At 41.8% G+C, this 16,316-nt stretch overlaps 1 protein-coding gene across 3 annotated transcripts in view; it reads right to left on the bottom strand.

The window, feature by feature from the left end:
- The window catches only part of PTPN13 (protein tyrosine phosphatase non-receptor type 13), a 181,211-nt gene that overhangs the window by 100,506 nt on the left and 64,389 nt on the right, over positions 1–16,316 (bottom strand). For all 3 annotated transcript variants that reach the window (XM_087724069.1, XM_087724070.1, XM_087724071.1), the window contains exons 3-5: positions 10,819–10,988; positions 7,335–7,400; positions 3,466–3,651 (exon numbers count right to left, since the gene is read on the bottom strand). In XM_087724069.1, coding sequence (XP_087580195.1) covers positions 3,466–3,651; positions 7,335–7,400; positions 10,819–10,988 — 422 coding nt within the window. The remainder of the gene's footprint in view (positions 1–3,465; positions 3,652–7,334; positions 7,401–10,818; positions 10,989–16,316) is intronic.

The raw sequence follows: 16,316 nt of genomic DNA, 5'->3' as shown, positions 1-16,316 counted from the left end.
TGAATTTAGCCACAGTCTGCCTTCCTTTTGTACTCCTTCCTAAATTACATCCCAAATGTGCTTTTTCAAAAGGCAACTGGGCTCTGTTTTTCCTTGAAGACATTTTGCTACTTATTCTAGAAGCTTCTTCAGTTCTGACTGAAGGACTGTGGATAAAATGGAGACCACCAAGAAAGCTGTCCTGAGTCTTTGGAAGAAATATAAAAATCTAAAAAAGTGAACAAACTGACAAAGAATACCCTTTGGTGCTAATCCCTTTTGTTTATTGTTCATTTATTTAATCACTCCCTGCCTTTCTACTTTGAATTGAGTTTAAAATAGAATACAAAAATAAATTAAAATAAGAGTCTAAATTAAAATGAATTATCGAGCAACAAAAAATACGATCTGCTACTGAGGAAACAAACAGAAGGGTAACTGCAAACTGGAAGGACACCAACTTTTGTCAAGTTTCAGTGTGACACACTTCTGTGTACCATGTAACAAGGAATGTAACATTCCTGTTACAAAGACAGAGCTATGACTGCAGTTTGGAAGGTGTAAGTTTCTAAATTACATTAAATTAGACATTAAATTAAAATTAATTTAATTTTCTAATTAAACAAACAGAAAGTAATGTATATAGTTATCTGATCATATTAGATACATGTTTCCAGCTCAACTGAAAGACATGATACTTATCTTCAGTGACTTTTGCAGATATAAATCTAGGGAAAGTGTTATGCAGCAATTAACAGGCTTGTGAGAATCAATTAGTTATGTCAACAGACATTCTGGAAAGTGTTTCTGGGTATAACTCAAAGTGCTGCTTTTGACTTATTAAGCACTAGCACCTAAAGGACTGCCTTCTCCTATCAAAGCCTAGCTATCTGAAAAGATGCTCCAGGTAAAAGCTATTTGTGCTACACAAGGTGCCACTTTTCCATCTAAAATCTGGAACAGTCACCCTCCAGAACAAGAGTGTCAAACTCGATTTCATTGAGGGCTGCATCAGGGTTGTGTTTGACCTTGGGGTGGGGGGGAACAGGTGGACCTGGCCAGAATGAACGTGGCCAGCTCAATGTCACTTGTATTGGGGATGCCTGTAGTGGCCTGAGTGCTCTGCTAGCGAAAATGGGCTCCCAAGCTCCGTTTTTGGCAGCAATGGCCTCCTGCAACCCTCTGCTAATGAACATGGAGCTCTGGAGGGCCACATGCGGCCCTCCGGAGCTCCGTTTTCACTGGCAGAGGCACCGTGGGCCGGTCCTTCGCTGTTTCCAGGGTGGTCCTGATCTAAACACCCCATGGGCCTTGAGTTTGAAACCCCTGCTGTAGAAGCTAGTTTGATGTCCTTGGGATGGACCCTCCAGAATATAGTAAAAAACTACGTTCTTCTGGATGGTCATGGGGAGATTGTGCACCATCTGGAATGGGATTATGTTAGCTATTTTATTAGTATTAGACATTATGTTGTGGTTTTTGCTTAATTTTGTTGGGGTCTGCTGGCGGCCTGCGGAGCTGGCAACAGAGTCGGACAGTGAGGAGGTTGGGGAGGAACATGGGCCAGTCCTGGAGTCTGGGGAAGGCTCTGACAAGGGCTCTGCAGAGAGGGCACCAAGGCCATCTTCTAGTTATTTGCTGCCTCCGGAGCCTCCGGAGTCTGACATCAACGAGGCAGAAGAACAGTGTGAGCCTGTTCCCAGTGTGTGCATGCGCAGAGCTGCCAGAAGGCAAGAACAGTTAAGACAAAAGGGGCAACTTGGGAGTAAGACTTGGGGATGATTGGCCCCTCCCATAAGACATAAAGGAGGAGCAAAGGCACATGAGCTTTTGCAGGAAGCAACTTTGTTTGTTCTGGTCAGTTTAAATTATGAAGCTCTGTTTTGACTCTGTGCTCCATGTGGCCTTGCAAAGCTAATTGCCAATTAGGTCTCTAGCAACATTTCAAGGGAGATAAAGATGGGTGCTTATCAGCTTTATTCCTAAAAGCTTTAGCAGACTTCTATTCGATACAAACTACGGTATTTGTGACTCATTACGGGCTGTAAATGAATATAATTTACAGCCATTTAAATAAAAAGAGGTTTTTTTGGGACTAAGCATGTGCTTTTTACTGTCTCAGGAAGCCTAGATCAGAACAAATTTATGTAAATACATTATGTGTCTTTTTATTATGTTTTTATATTGCATACTGCCATAAGTCTAATATAACAAATTAAATCAAGAAGGGGAACATACAAGTGCGATTTGCTTTATTAATGTCAGGCGAAAAGAATCAGGACCATACAATAAACTCTGATTAAGCTGACTTATTTCGGGAAATACAAGAATCTCATCAACCAATGTCAGTACTAAATTGGCGCTAGATACGAGTTAATGGAATGTCAGAAATGGCGTAAGGTCTGTTTAGCCGGGGGTTTGGACTAGATGACCTACAAGGTCCCTTCCAACTCTATTGTAATCTGAATTCAAGGGAGACTGGATTTAGACCACTTGTGGAAATATAATGACTCTAAGCCAGTGTTGGTGAACCTTTTTGGCACTGAGTGCCGAAACGGGAACACGCATTCGCACGTGTGTGCCAGAAACCAGAAGAGCAGCTGTCCGTTGAGCATGCACGTGCTGGGAAGATGATCTTCTGGTTTCCGGAACGCACATGCGCACCGGCCAGATCATCTTCCCAGGGCGTGCATGTGTATCAGGCAGTTGCTCTTCCAGTTTCTGGCACTCCCGCATGAGTGAACACCGGCTGGCCAGTGCGCTGGAACCCGGAAGAGCAATGGCTCACGTGCCTGGAGAGATGGCTCTGTGTGCCACTTCCAGCACGTGTGCCATAGGTTCACCATCACGGCTCTAGGCTGATTCCTCTCTTAACGCCACCCCCAAGCTCTGCCTGTCGTTCTCCTACAAACAACTTAATAGAAAAATGTTATTCTTGGGGACATTCCTTCAACCACACATTCAGTTAACCAAAATGAGCAGGTGAACTTCCAGGGAAGAATGATTTGTGAAGGTGTGAGAAACCAGTTGTCCAGAACAGCAGTGACTCATAGCCAAAACTTGTAAGAACAATCCTTATCTGAAAGGTGGGGCTCTAATCGCAGCTTCTGCCAAGTTCTTTCCCAGAGTCTCACATCTTTGCAGAACGTATAATTAGAAGGAAAAGGAAAAAGATAATAGCGGCAAAATTCAAGAGGCAGCTGAGAGAAATTAAAGTGGTGAGAGCTACTAACGGGATGTGACAGATTCCTTAACATAAATAAAGGGGGAACTTGATCAGAATGTTGACAGGACTAGCTCCTATTAGTTGGAATTATTTGCCTTGGCTCTTGAAAAGGGTTGCAAAGTTAAGTGGCAGTGTTTTCACTGTCTGTACAATAATTTAATGGCTTACTAATTTAAGTCCCTTTGTCAAGCATCCTTAGAATGAAAGGCAAACTTTTCAATAACTCCATCCAGGAGACAGAAGGAAATGTAAACACTTACCCCAGGCAAACTCCCCAGAACCAGTTTGACTAACTGTTTTACATATGAGAAAGAAGGCGCACAGTTGCTGTTCCGTATGTGAGCACTGCAGGCATCGAGAACGGTCCGCACAGACACTCGAGCATAAACAACATCTTCACACATACCAAGGAGAATGCTGTTCAGATGATCTCCAAGTTTGATTGGCTGAAATACATGTGTGATTTAAAAAAATCCAGTTAGTCTCCTCTTAGTCTGATTGTCTTTCTTTCATACATTTCATCGAAACCTTCCCAAAACTGTGTGCTGAGATATATTGTTTTCAACTTCCCTCATCTAGACCAATATATCTGGAAGTCATCAGACTGAGGAAGACAACACTCAACCAAATTAGTTTACGAGAGTTTGGAAACCTCTCTCCATTCTCAACGGAACTGAAAGTTGTATTTAAAAAGAGTTTCACTGAACACCTTCTTTTTTTTTTGTTTTTTGTCAAAAAAAAAAAGGCACGCATAGCCTTTAGGAAGCTTATAGAGTGCTCCTGGGGGCTGGGGGGGGGCAAAAACAAGCAAAAAATGGCCCCCCTTTTGCTCATTTCTGCTCTCCCCAACCCCCAGGAGCACTCTGGTGGGATTCAGCCAGTTTAGACCAGTTCTGACGATCAGCTGAGAGAGCGAACCGGTTCGCTTAAACGAACAGATTGGCCCACCCGCCCTTGCGCTTTACTCATCTGTATCCTCTCAGATGATTAGCGCGGCAGAGCAGATTGCCACGCCTCAGCTGTATTACTACCCCAGAAGTAACGTGGAAGGTAAGTTTTGGTAAAATTCTGCATGCACGTGCAGTGAAACACACAGTCACCGAACCGGTTGTTAAACCGGCAGGATCCCATCACTGACCCTAGGCCAGGGGTGTCCAAATTTTTTGCAAGGATCTCCTTGCAAGGAATACTGTAATGTGCTCTACATGGGGCTGCCCTTGAAGAGCATCCGGAGACTTCAGCTAGTCCAGAATGCGGCCGCGCGAGTGATCGTGGGCGCACCACGGTTCGCCCACATAACACCGATCCTCCGTGAGCTGCACTGGCTACCTGTCGATCTCCGGGTGCACTTCAAGGTCCTACTCACCACCTATAAAGCGCTCCATGGTAGTGGATCTGGCTATTTGAGAGACCGCCTTCTGCCAATTACCTCCCTGCATCCCATCAGATCGCATAGAGTTGGCCTCCTCCGTATTCCATCCGCCAGTCAGTGCCGACTGGCGACTACTCGGAGGAGAGCCTTCTCTGTTGCGGCTCCGACACTATGGAACAATCTCCCCGTGGAGATTCGTACCCTCACCACCGTCCAGGCCTTCCGCACAGCCCTCAAGAACTGGCTAGCCCGTCAGGCCTGGGGATAAGTTTATTTTTTCCCCTCCCGAATGCTGAGTGAATGTTGAGTTTTACTGTTTAATTTACTTTTGTGCACACTTCTTTTTGTATTGTCCTACACTCCCTTTCCTTTTTGATTGTAAGCCACCCTGAGTCCCCTCAGGGAAAAGGGCGGCCTATAAATGTCTAATAAAACAAAAAACAAAAAAACAAAAAAACAACAACAAGGAGGGCCAGATTTGGTAACGTGAAAATGTGTGGGGCCGACCATTCAGCCTCACATTCTTTGAACCATTAACATTAAATGCAAATGAACTATTTTATGAAAGACTAAAGAAATAACTCCAGTGGGGAGAAGAGGCTGTGGTGGGCCGCTCGAAATTTGAAAACGGGCCGCAATTGGCCCACGGGCCGGACTTTGGACATGCCTGCCCTAGGCAATGGATTCCATTGTTCAACTAGCTTCTAAGTTGTTTATAATTTTTAACCAAGTCTTTCTTTTGTAATTTAAGGATGATGTCTGTAGGAAATTGAGTTTACAATTAAAGGACAACTCCCATACTCATCGGAACTACTTAATATATTTTTCTGAAATTAGTAGCTGATCTTTGTATTTTCTGTTGGAAAAATGCAATACATATAGTATATACATTTATCTTCTCATTCAAACCCTTTGTATCCTTAACTGATATTTTTATGAGCTTGTAATATTTTTATGCATGTACAGTATTTAAAATTTGGATACAACCTTTCACTGTCAAGTTTGAAAGTATTCCTTATCTAGACAGCTATTTTTCCAATCTATTTCTTCCTTGGAAGCCGTATAATTTTTTAAAGAAATCCTTTCCTTTTATTCTTGAATAAGCCCATCTTTCTTTCCTTAACCACTTCCAGATTTGGAACCAGTTCTTCCCATTTCTATTCAAGAGTTCAAAGATCGGGAGAAATGTTAATCATTGTTCTTCCATCTTCTCCTTTTGTTCATTAATCTTCTAACAGATTAACAGAGTTGGAAGGGACCTTGTAGGATATCTAGTCCCCCCACCCACCCAAGCAGGAGACTCTGCACCATTTCTGACAGATGGCAGTCCGGTCTCATCCTGAAAGCCTCCAGTGATGAAGCTCCCACAACTTCCAAAGGCAACTTCTGTTCCATGGGTTGATTGCTGTCATTGTCAGAAAATTTCTCCTTATTTCTAGGTTGAATCTCTCCTTGACCACTATCCATCCATTATTCCTTGTCCAGCCTTAAGGAAAGGCCTTGCTTTGGAAAATAGCTTGACCCCCCTCCTCTGGGGCAGCCCCTCAAATATTGGAACACTGCTATCATGTCTCTCCTGGTCCTTCTCTTCACTAGACTAGCCATGCCCCAGTGGTGGGTTCCGGATCCCAGTGCAACCGGTAGGGTGCAAAGGGACCTGGCGTCCACTACATGAATGTGCACAGCATGCGCACGCACATGCGCAGCACACGCATGCATCCTTACTTCCTGCGACGGCTCCGCGACACTCCAGGTGCTTGGTGGAGCATTGCGCAGGCGCCGTATGCTCAAATAAGGTAAAGAGGGTGGGTGCTCCCCGCAGGCCTGGTGCTCCCCGCAGGCATCAGTATGCCCTTACCGGGGCGTACCTCCTGCAACCTACCACTGCTATGCCCAGTTCCTGCAACCGTTCTTCGTATGTTTTAGCCTCCAGTCCCCTAATTATTTTGGTTGCTCTTCTCTGTTACTCTTTCTAGAGTCTCAACATCTTTTTTTATAGTGTGGTGACCAAAACTGGATGCAGTATTCTAGGTGTGGTCTTACTAAAGCTTTATAGAGTGGTATTAGTACCTCACTTGATTTTGATTGTATCCCTCTTTTAATGCAATTTAGTGTTGCATTGGCTTTTTTGGCTGCCACCACACACTGTTAGCTGGAATGTTTGTTTGTTTGGAATGTTTATTAACATTTGTAGGCCGCCCTTTTCCCTGAGGGGACTCAGGGCGGCTCACATAAAATCAGGAAGGGGAATACAGACAATGACGTAGACACATATAATAAAAATAATAAGCAACATTCATTCATCATTCGGGAGGCTATCTTTGTCCCCAGGCCTGACGGGCTAGCCAGTTCTTAAGGGCTGTGCAGAAGGCCTGGACGGTGGTGAGGGTACGAATCTCCACGGGGAGCTCGTTCCAAAGGGTCGGGGCTACTACTGAGAAGGCCCTCCTCCTTGTAGTTGCCAGCCGACACTGGCTGGCCGATGGAATTCAGAGGAGGCCCAATCTATGAGATCTAATTGGTCGCAGGGAGGTAATTGGCAGAAGGCCAATTTCATATTTAATCATATTTAATCAATAGCTCATATTTAATTGGTTGTCCACTAAGACTCCAAGATCCCTCTCACAGTTACGGCTATTAAACCTGACGTGTTGCTTCGCATCAAAGCGAGGGGGGGGGGGAGTGTGTTAACTTAGACATTATTGGGTCCTGAGTTTCTGTGTCATGGACTACTTATCTTATTTGTCCATTACTTACCTGGCTTTCTGGAACATCATAGTCAGCTCCCCAATAAAGGGTCATTCCAAGAGAATACATGTGGACCTGTAACACAACACAGCCAAAATGATACCAGTGGAATTCATGGTGTAGCAAACATTCTAAGAAGCAATTCATTTATGACAGGACTGAAGTAGACAAAAAAAATGGAGCGTTTCTGAAAAGGCACCAAGGCTTCTAACAACATGAGCATTGAATCATGTGAAACAGCTGCTGCAACGTTTTTCTTACATAAATGTTTTCACTTTAAAAAAAAAAAAATCTTTCTCTTTCCCGGAGCAAGAAAGTTACTGATTTTAAAACCTATTATCTTTCGGTTCCAATTTAGAGAGTGACCATAAACGCATTCTTTTGTCTGTCTTCTAGCATTCGATGCCAGAAAAAATATTCAAGTACACAACTTCTTTGGTTTGGAGATGGAATCGGACCAAAAGACTCATGCAAACCCTGTCATTGTGTTTCTGGAGGTGATTATAAATGGGAATTGGTTTTGGTGGCTAGCATTTTTGTGGAACATGCTCAGATTTCAAGAAAAAAGCTGAAAACAAAGCTACTGAGAAGATTATTTGATAAACGATTGAAAACACACACACACAGACACACACACACACACACACACAAACACACACACGTCTATGTATAAGGTACACATCAGTGGTGGGATTCAAATTTTTTATTACCAGTTCTGTAGGTGTGGTTTGGCGGGTGTCGTATGGCTTGGTTGGTATAGCTTGGTAGGCGTGGTTTGATGGGCGTGGCTGGAGAAGGATACTACAAAATCCCCATTCCCTTCCCATTCCAGGGGAAGGATACTGTAAAATCTCCATTCCCTCCCCACTCCAGGGGAAGGTTACTGCAAAATCCCCATTCCCTCCTAATCAGCTGGGACTCAGGAGGCAGAGAATAGATGGGGGCAGGGCCAGTCAGAGGTGGTATTTACCATTTCACGGAACTACTCAAAATTTCTGCTACCGGTTTTCCAGAACTGGTCAGAACCTGCTGAATACCACCTCTGGTACACACATATATACATATAAGTGCATTTTTTTCTGCTGAAATCTATTTTTTCACTGGAAAAAAACCTAAATGCAAAATATAGTTCGCTTGGAGGTATAGTATTAATTTTGCTAAACCAAAAATTTCTGTCTTAGAATAATGAATTTTATCTTAGTTTGAAAAGTGTTGGGAAAGTGTTAGAAAAAAAATACTCTATAGTTTTTCTGAAACTTCTACTTCAGTGGAAAAATATGCAAATAAATAAAAGACCAGGAATGGAAATGTACATGTAATTTGCCCAGTTAAAGGTTTAGTTGGCATGTAATGATTAAATTATGGCTTGGCTATCATAATCTGCCTAAGTTGCTGGTGGAACAGCCACACTAAAAACACAGAACTTAATCTGCAGCATGCATGTCCCACATCCTAGCTATGACCTAAGCTTATAAAAATTATGATGAGGACTGCTTGTTGCAAAGGCCAAGTTGGCCTTACAAATACTGTCACACAAGTTTACACATTTTCATGATTAGTTAATTAATTAAATGTATTTGTTTGCCGATCCCCAAATCTCAAAACAATATAAGTACATATCGTAAATAAATAATTTATAGGTAGTCCTTGATTTGTGACCACAATGGAGTCCAAAATTTCTGCTGATAAGTGAGACATTTGTTAAATGCACTTTGTCCCATTTTCTGACCTTTCTTGCCACTGTTGTTAAGTGAATTGCTGCAAATGTCTTTTTATATTACCTAAGGTAGTTTTGGGCACTTTATAGTTTCCATTTCTTTCTTTTTTTTATTTAGGGTATATGCCCTTAAATTTCTCAGCTTTTTATTTTTGTAATTCTCACAAATTTGGTTGAACTTGAAAAGATTTTAAAGCCCCTTTAAAATCTGTTCTAAATTCTGTATGGATTTTGATGCATATTTATCCAAAGAAATACATGTAAAATGTTCCCCATTTTAGGAAAATTTGCATAAGCTATTAGGTAAACATTTTGCCTAATATATACAGTTATGCAAACTGTGCATTGGTTTCATAAATGAGTTCATTTTATAGACATTTCCTTAAAATACACTTTTTAATGCTGGAAAACCATATCGCAACATTTGAAGGACGGTATATTTTGAATAACAATTGTTTAAATGTATGCATTTATTCAAAATGAGATAGTAGATGGCCACAGACTCACAATCTAAAAATTAACTAAACAGATTTCTTCTCCATGCTTAGCATGCAAGAGGGTTTTCAACTTCACTCTTGTGCACGATGGCTACTCCTATATAAAACAGATCTTAACAGTCACAGAAGAAGAAAAAGTACCATATTTTTCAGAGTATAAGATGCACCAAAGTATAAGATGCACCAAGATTTTGAAGAGGCAATTTTTTAAAAAAGGTTTTGCACTCTGCAGACCTCCCCAAAACGGCACATTTTTTTGTTTAAAAAAAAAAGGGCATGCATAACCTTTAGGAGGCTTATAGAGTACTCCTGGGGGGCCAAAACTGAGCGAAAATGGCCCATTTTTCGCTCATTTCTGCCCTCCCCAGCACCCAGGAGCACTTTGAAAGCCCCATAAAGGCTATACACGGCCATTTTGCATGACCCGTCAAAAGCGCGGAGGACAAAATCGCGCTCAACGAAAGCGCGCATGTGACGTCATCACAGCGCGATGAAAAAAATTAAAAATTGAAATAAAATTAAAATTAAAGCAAGCCGATTCACATAAAGGTAAGGGTTAGGTTTAGGGTTAGGGTTAGGTTAAGGGTTAGGGTTAGGTTTAGAGCGTTAGCGTTAGGTTTAGCGTTAGGTTAAGGGTTAGCGTTAGGTTTAGCGTTACGTTAACGGTTAGGTTTAGGGTTAGATTTAGGGTTAGGTTAAGCGTTAGGTTTAGCGTTACGTTAACGGTTAGGTTTAGGGTTAGGTTTGGGGGGTTAGGGTAAGGTTTTAGCTTTATTTTTACATTTTTCGATCACAGCACGATGTTTTCGTCGCGCTGTGATGACGTCAAATGCGCGCTTTCATCGAGCGCGATTTTGTCCTCCGCGATTTTGTGGTGGAACCCCATTTTGGTGAATGGAGCGGGGCTTCGGGAGGCAAAAAATTCTGTATTTAGTATATAAGATGCACCCAGATTTTCAGCCTCTTTTTTGAGGGAAAAAGGTGCATCTTATACTCCAAAAAAATACGGTAATATAAGAGGCAGGATTTTCCAACTAGATTTTGTGTGAGAACTTGCTGGTGTTCCACGTTTTTGCTGTTTTTGACGAATGGCAAAAAAGTTAAGACACCCTCAGTCAATTTTCTATTACTAGAGCATTACTTCTTGATCAGAGGTTATCAAGTTCCATGGCTTGAGAGCAGTTTGAAAACCCCTGGCGTAACTAACAAATATTATCAGTGTTTTCTCATTTTTCTAAGTGCAGTCTAAAGAAATGAATCATGAGTGGGAAAGCTGTACCTTTTCAAAATCAGAAACCGATGAAAGTGACTGATTAGGGAGAACTCCTGGTTCCGTGAAGGCTTGCAGATCTTGATTAGAAACATTTTTATCAGTAAATGATACGCTGCCGGATGGAAGCAGCAGAAGAGACCACGGAGATATGAGAAAGCCCAAAGCAGTTGGATCAGCTGTATTTGGAAAACAGAAATATCTAATTAGCAATTCAAATAGCAGATCAAGATTCCCTTTATGTATTCATTCAAGAGAGACAGTGTAAATTAAAATAAACAAGAAGAGTTTCTTATCCAAAACGTAGACCAGGGCAACTCAAATGTCACTGAGGGCCGCATCAGGGTTATGTTTGACCTTGAGAGGTTGGGTGGGCGTGGTCAAGGTAGGCATGGCCAGCTCGGCATCACTTGTGTCAGGGGCGACTGTGGTGGCTCAAATGCTCTGCTAGTGAAAACGGAGCTCTGTTTTTGCTTGCAGGAGGCCGTCACAGCCGAAAACGGAGCTCGGGTGGGCCGCGTGCAATCCTCCTGAGCTCCATTTTTGCTGGCAGAGGTACCGCAGGCTGGTCCTTCGGTGTTTCCAGGGCAGCCCCGCGGGCCAGATCTAAGCAACCTGCGGGCCGGATCCAGCCCACGGGCATTGAAATTGACACCCCTGACATAGACCAACGATTCACTACCAACATTTTCAGGACTTATTCATTTTTCAACACCCATTCAACAAACCCATTTGGCTTCTTTGAATCTAAATTCTGATAATAATTTGTGATACATCAGTAACAGGCAATGAACTTGGAATCAGGTCAACGTAATGGGATATGACCTATAATGCAGGATCTGGAAACATCTGCAGATTCTTCAGCATGCTGAATTTTCAAGTTAAAACTAGATCTAATAAGCAAATCTCTGCCAGGAAGAATCAAGACCACATGTTAAGCTCCAGTTAAACTGATTTATTGCTCATGCCTATACACAAGAATCTCATCAATTAACAGCCAACACTAAATTTGCGCAGATTGACAAGAAGGGTTGTATTAAAATTTATTTATTTATATGCTGCCGATAAATCTGTAGAGATTCTCAGTCATCCAGGTCATGGTTGTCCCAAAGATGCTTTTTCAGAAGACAACTGGACTTTGTTTTTCTTTGAAGTCGTTTTGCTTCTCATCCAAGAAGTGTCTTCAACTCTGACTGGATATAGCAATAGCAATAGCAGTTAGACTTATATACCGCTTCATAGGGCTTTCAGCCCTCTCTAAGCGGTTTACAGAGTCAGCATATTGCCCCCAACAACAATCCGGGTCCTCATTTTACCCACCTCGGAAGGATGGAAGGCTGAGTCAACCCTGAGCCAGTGAGATTTGAACAGCTGAACTGCAGCTCTGCAGTCAGCTGAAGTAGCCTGCAGTGCTGCATTTAACCACTGCGCCACCTCGGCTCTGGGGATATTGGGGAATGCTGATTTGTTTTGATGATAAATTCTTTCCTTTTTCAAAACGCATACATCTCTATGCTACCTATATTTATTTTCATCCACACATTTGAAGAAACTGTGTTTCATTTCACCTAGAAGTCCACAGAAGTCTAGACTTTTTGCTCATTTGGACGTAAAGCGAATTAGGATGACTTCTAAAATCCTTATAGTCTTGTACCCAATGTCAGGGTTCCAAGTAACACCTCCAACGAAAAAAGACTCAGAGGCTCGAGTTTCCTCAAAATCAGGCATTTTGTTAGAGATGCCATATGGCACATCTGGGAAAACCCGAATCTGAAAGTTTCCAGGCTTTTCCCCACCCAAAAGAAAGTCCAAATCCTTGCCCCAGCACCCACATGTCTGTCACATGATCCAGTCAGGCACCATCCAAACTGGAGATGACTCACAGTCATCTCATCGCAGCTGCCGGGCATGGTGGCCTTGACTTTCTGAGAAAAGAATGTTATTTTGACTATATATCACCCACATTCTATATAATCCCCCCTTCCCATTTTCCCACAGTAGAAAATATGGCAGGTCTGAAGGCCCAAATGTAAAAGATGGCTTCAGTCTGACACTCTTATTTATAAATCAGGTCAGCTTATTTGTCTTCAGTAAATAATAGTCACAGAATTCTTCATTAACAAGGTTGATAATATGCATTTAATACAGTAGGTTTCCACGGCGTATTTAATCATCTTGGGGATTAAATTGATTAACACTGACTTACTAATTAAAAATGATAAAAATGGTGCTTCTGAGATGTTCTTTGTTAAAACAAAGAATTTAATTGATGGAGCGATGGCGATATATGGGAGGAAGAAAGATACAAGAACTTCCATTCATATTCCATAAATAATATTGCTATAAAGAAAAGCAAACGCTAAAATAATGCAGCCTACATTTGACCTTTCAAGACAGGCAATATTTTACCATGAAAAATGGCTATTCTTGTTGTAATAAAATCTCTTTGATAGAACTTATCAAACATATTACTTATGTTGCATTTATGTTTACCCTGTGCCTGATTGTACCAGAGCAGGGATGTCAAACTCAATTTCATTGAGGGCCACATCAGAGCTGTGGTTGGCCTCAGGGGGCTGGGTGGGCATGGCTGACTGGGTGGGTGTGGCCAACTGGGTGGGCGTGGCCATCTTGGCACCACTCCCCAAACTGCTAGTCTGATCTTTCCTCTTTACATTGGTTTGACTGGGCTGAAGCTACACTGGCCTGATCTTTCCTCTTCGCACTGGATAGATGAGGAGGGCCCATGGGCCGGATCCGACCACATTGCGGGCCGGAACTGGCCCACGGTCCTTGAGTTTGACATCCCTGTACTAGAGGAATGATGTGATCCATTGTTGAGACATGCCAAAAGTTTCTTCTTTTCATAATATTGAATCTTGGTCCATCAAAAGGAGATAATTGATGGTAGAATCAGTATAAATGAAACTACTTTTTAACATAATACATGGTTAAAGAATGAAATTTGCTGTAATAAATGAATTGGTGGCCAGCTTGAATGGCTTTAAAGCGAATGGACAAAATCAGAGATAAGACTCTTAACAGTTGCCTCAGAGGAATTTTACCATCCCAAGGTTTGGAAGCAATATATGTCTAAATACAGGTTTCTGGAGAAAATCACTAAGAAGTTAGCATTTCATTCATATTCCAGCTGGGAAACTTCTTGTAAGACTTGACTCATTCATTGGGGGAACAAAATACTGAACCAGTCTTTCTTTTTTGCTCTGATTCAGCAGAGATCTTTGCAATATCCTTGAATTTTAATCGAACAGATGGTTTGTACTGAGAAACTCATGTCAGGTTATATATGATTTATTGACTGGTAAATGGTAATAGCCAGATGTAAACCATTTTATAGCAGGAGGAGGAAGTTCTACTTTCTTCCTCCTGAACCATGTACAAGAAACTCCATTATAGCACTGGTTGAATCTGAGGTTATAGTAAGAATCATAGGTAAAGGTAAAGGTTCCCCGCGCACATACATGCAAGTCGTTCCTGGCTCTAGGGGGCAGTATTCATCGCTGTTTCAAAGCCAAAGAGCCAGCACTGTCCGAAGACGTCATGTAGTCGGCATGACTCAATGCTGAAGGCACACGAAACGCTGTTACCTTCCCACCAAAGGTGGTCCCTATTTTTCTACATTTTAAGATGCTTTCGAACTGCTAGGTTGGCAGAACCTGGGGCCAGTAACGGGAGCTCACTCTGTTTACTTGGGGTGAGGGATTCGAACCGCCAAACTACCGACCTTTCTGATCGACAAGGTCAGCCACTGAGCTACCGTGCCCCTTACAGTAAGAATCATAGTGAATGCAAAGAACCTGAAACTGGAAATACTGTGTAAGTTCCATTTCTGTATTATGTTGTGATGAATCTCTTTTCCTAGGCAACTACAGATAAAAGTAGTTCTTGACTTAAGGCCACAATTGAGCCCCAAAGTTCTGTTGCTAAGCAAGAAAGTGGTTAAGTGAGTTTTACCCCTTTCTTGCCACAGTTGTTAAGTGAATCCCTGCAGGTGTTAAGCTAATAACATGGTTGTTAAGTGAATATGGCTTCCCCATTAACTTTGCTTGTCAGAAGGTCGCAAAAGGGAATCACACAACCCCGGGACACTGCAACCGTCATAAATACCTGCCAGTTGCCCAATGTCCAAATTTTGATCATGTGACCATAGAGATATTGCCATCAGTGTGAAAAATGGTTATAAGTCACTTTTTTCAGTGCTGTTGAAACTTTAGTCACTAAACAAATGATTATAAGTCAAGGACTAGTTGTACATTGTGATCTTCTCTTAGAAAGGTTGTTCTTTCTGCATTTACACAGAAAGGCTTTCAAGTGACATCAAACCTCCATAGCTTGGCTCATAATATCATTTTAATCCTAGGTAATAATGTATGAAGCTCTTAGGAAATATCCTCCTTAAGACTACCCACTCCGTGGAAGGAGGAGCCACATCGTGATGTCACAACGTGCAATCTCGCTACTCTGAGACTGCCGTTGACACTTTTGCCGCTGGATGGTCCATTGAGACCTAAACTGTCCCATAGAGATGGTGATCAGGAAGACGAAGCCTTGCTGGTCTCAGGGACACCGCAAAGTCCCTGATTAACCCAAGGGAAGTGCTTCAAGCTGGCGGTAAACAGGCAGCCCCCAGGCTGATGAAATTGGGATGCTCCAGAAGGAAGGAAGTGAAAAGAGAAAGTGAGTCCATCTGGTGAGGTATTTTTTCTATTTTGCGAAAGACTACCCAAAGAATTTTTTTTAAATCAAATTAGATCCTTAAGCAAAAGAACTGAGTGGCAAAATTAACCCTAATTGGATTGCTGTGGAAAGCTTTTTTTCCTTTGTAACTATTCTTTGTGGATTGAAGTGCTCGCAACATTTCTCATTTCTCCTCTTAAAGTGAACGGATTGATTTTTTTTTCTTCTGATTTTTGTTGCTTTATTTTTTGACTTCTGGATTAAAACCTTCCTTCTTATTTTAACAATTCTTCCTACTACTTTCACTAAAAGAAATCTAAAGAACTTTGTTTCCTATAAGCCAGAGATAAATATTAGAAAGTGAAAAGTAGTACACTGTGACTCAGAGGTCAGAGGCTGGGGTTTTTGAAACAACGTATCTATTTTCTTTCCTTCTTTGACTTCACTGACTTTGTAGCTGAAGGGTTTGCAACTTGTTTACAGAAACTGATAAAGAGCCAAGGGCAGGAATTGTTTTCACAGGTGCCTTTGAGAACTATTTTGGCAGGGGAAAGAAGTGGGGGAACAGAACCCTTCTCCTTTGAAGAGCATAAAAGAATTTGTGTTCAAGTCAATCTAAAATAAAAAATAAAAGAGGCCTGGAAGGCTAGAGTGGCAGTGACTATTAGTTTTTTTCTTTCTTTCTTCTGTTTTGAAAACATAGATCAATATTCAGATGAGGAAACCTTAAAATTCCAAAATATCTTGGGTGGAATTCAAAATCTATTGGAAGGATATGGGAGAATTGAGAAGAAGTTGGAAAGACTAGT

This window comes from Thamnophis sirtalis, unplaced genomic scaffold, assembly GCF_051295495.1.
Source record: "Thamnophis sirtalis isolate CommonGarterSnake01/CBP01778 unplaced genomic scaffold, rThaSir2_p1.2 scaffold_10, whole genome shotgun sequence".
In the NCBI taxonomy this organism is placed as follows: domain Eukaryota; kingdom Metazoa; phylum Chordata; class Lepidosauria; order Squamata; family Natricidae; genus Thamnophis; species Thamnophis sirtalis.
This window is presented reverse-complemented; position numbering and strand designations above follow the sequence as displayed.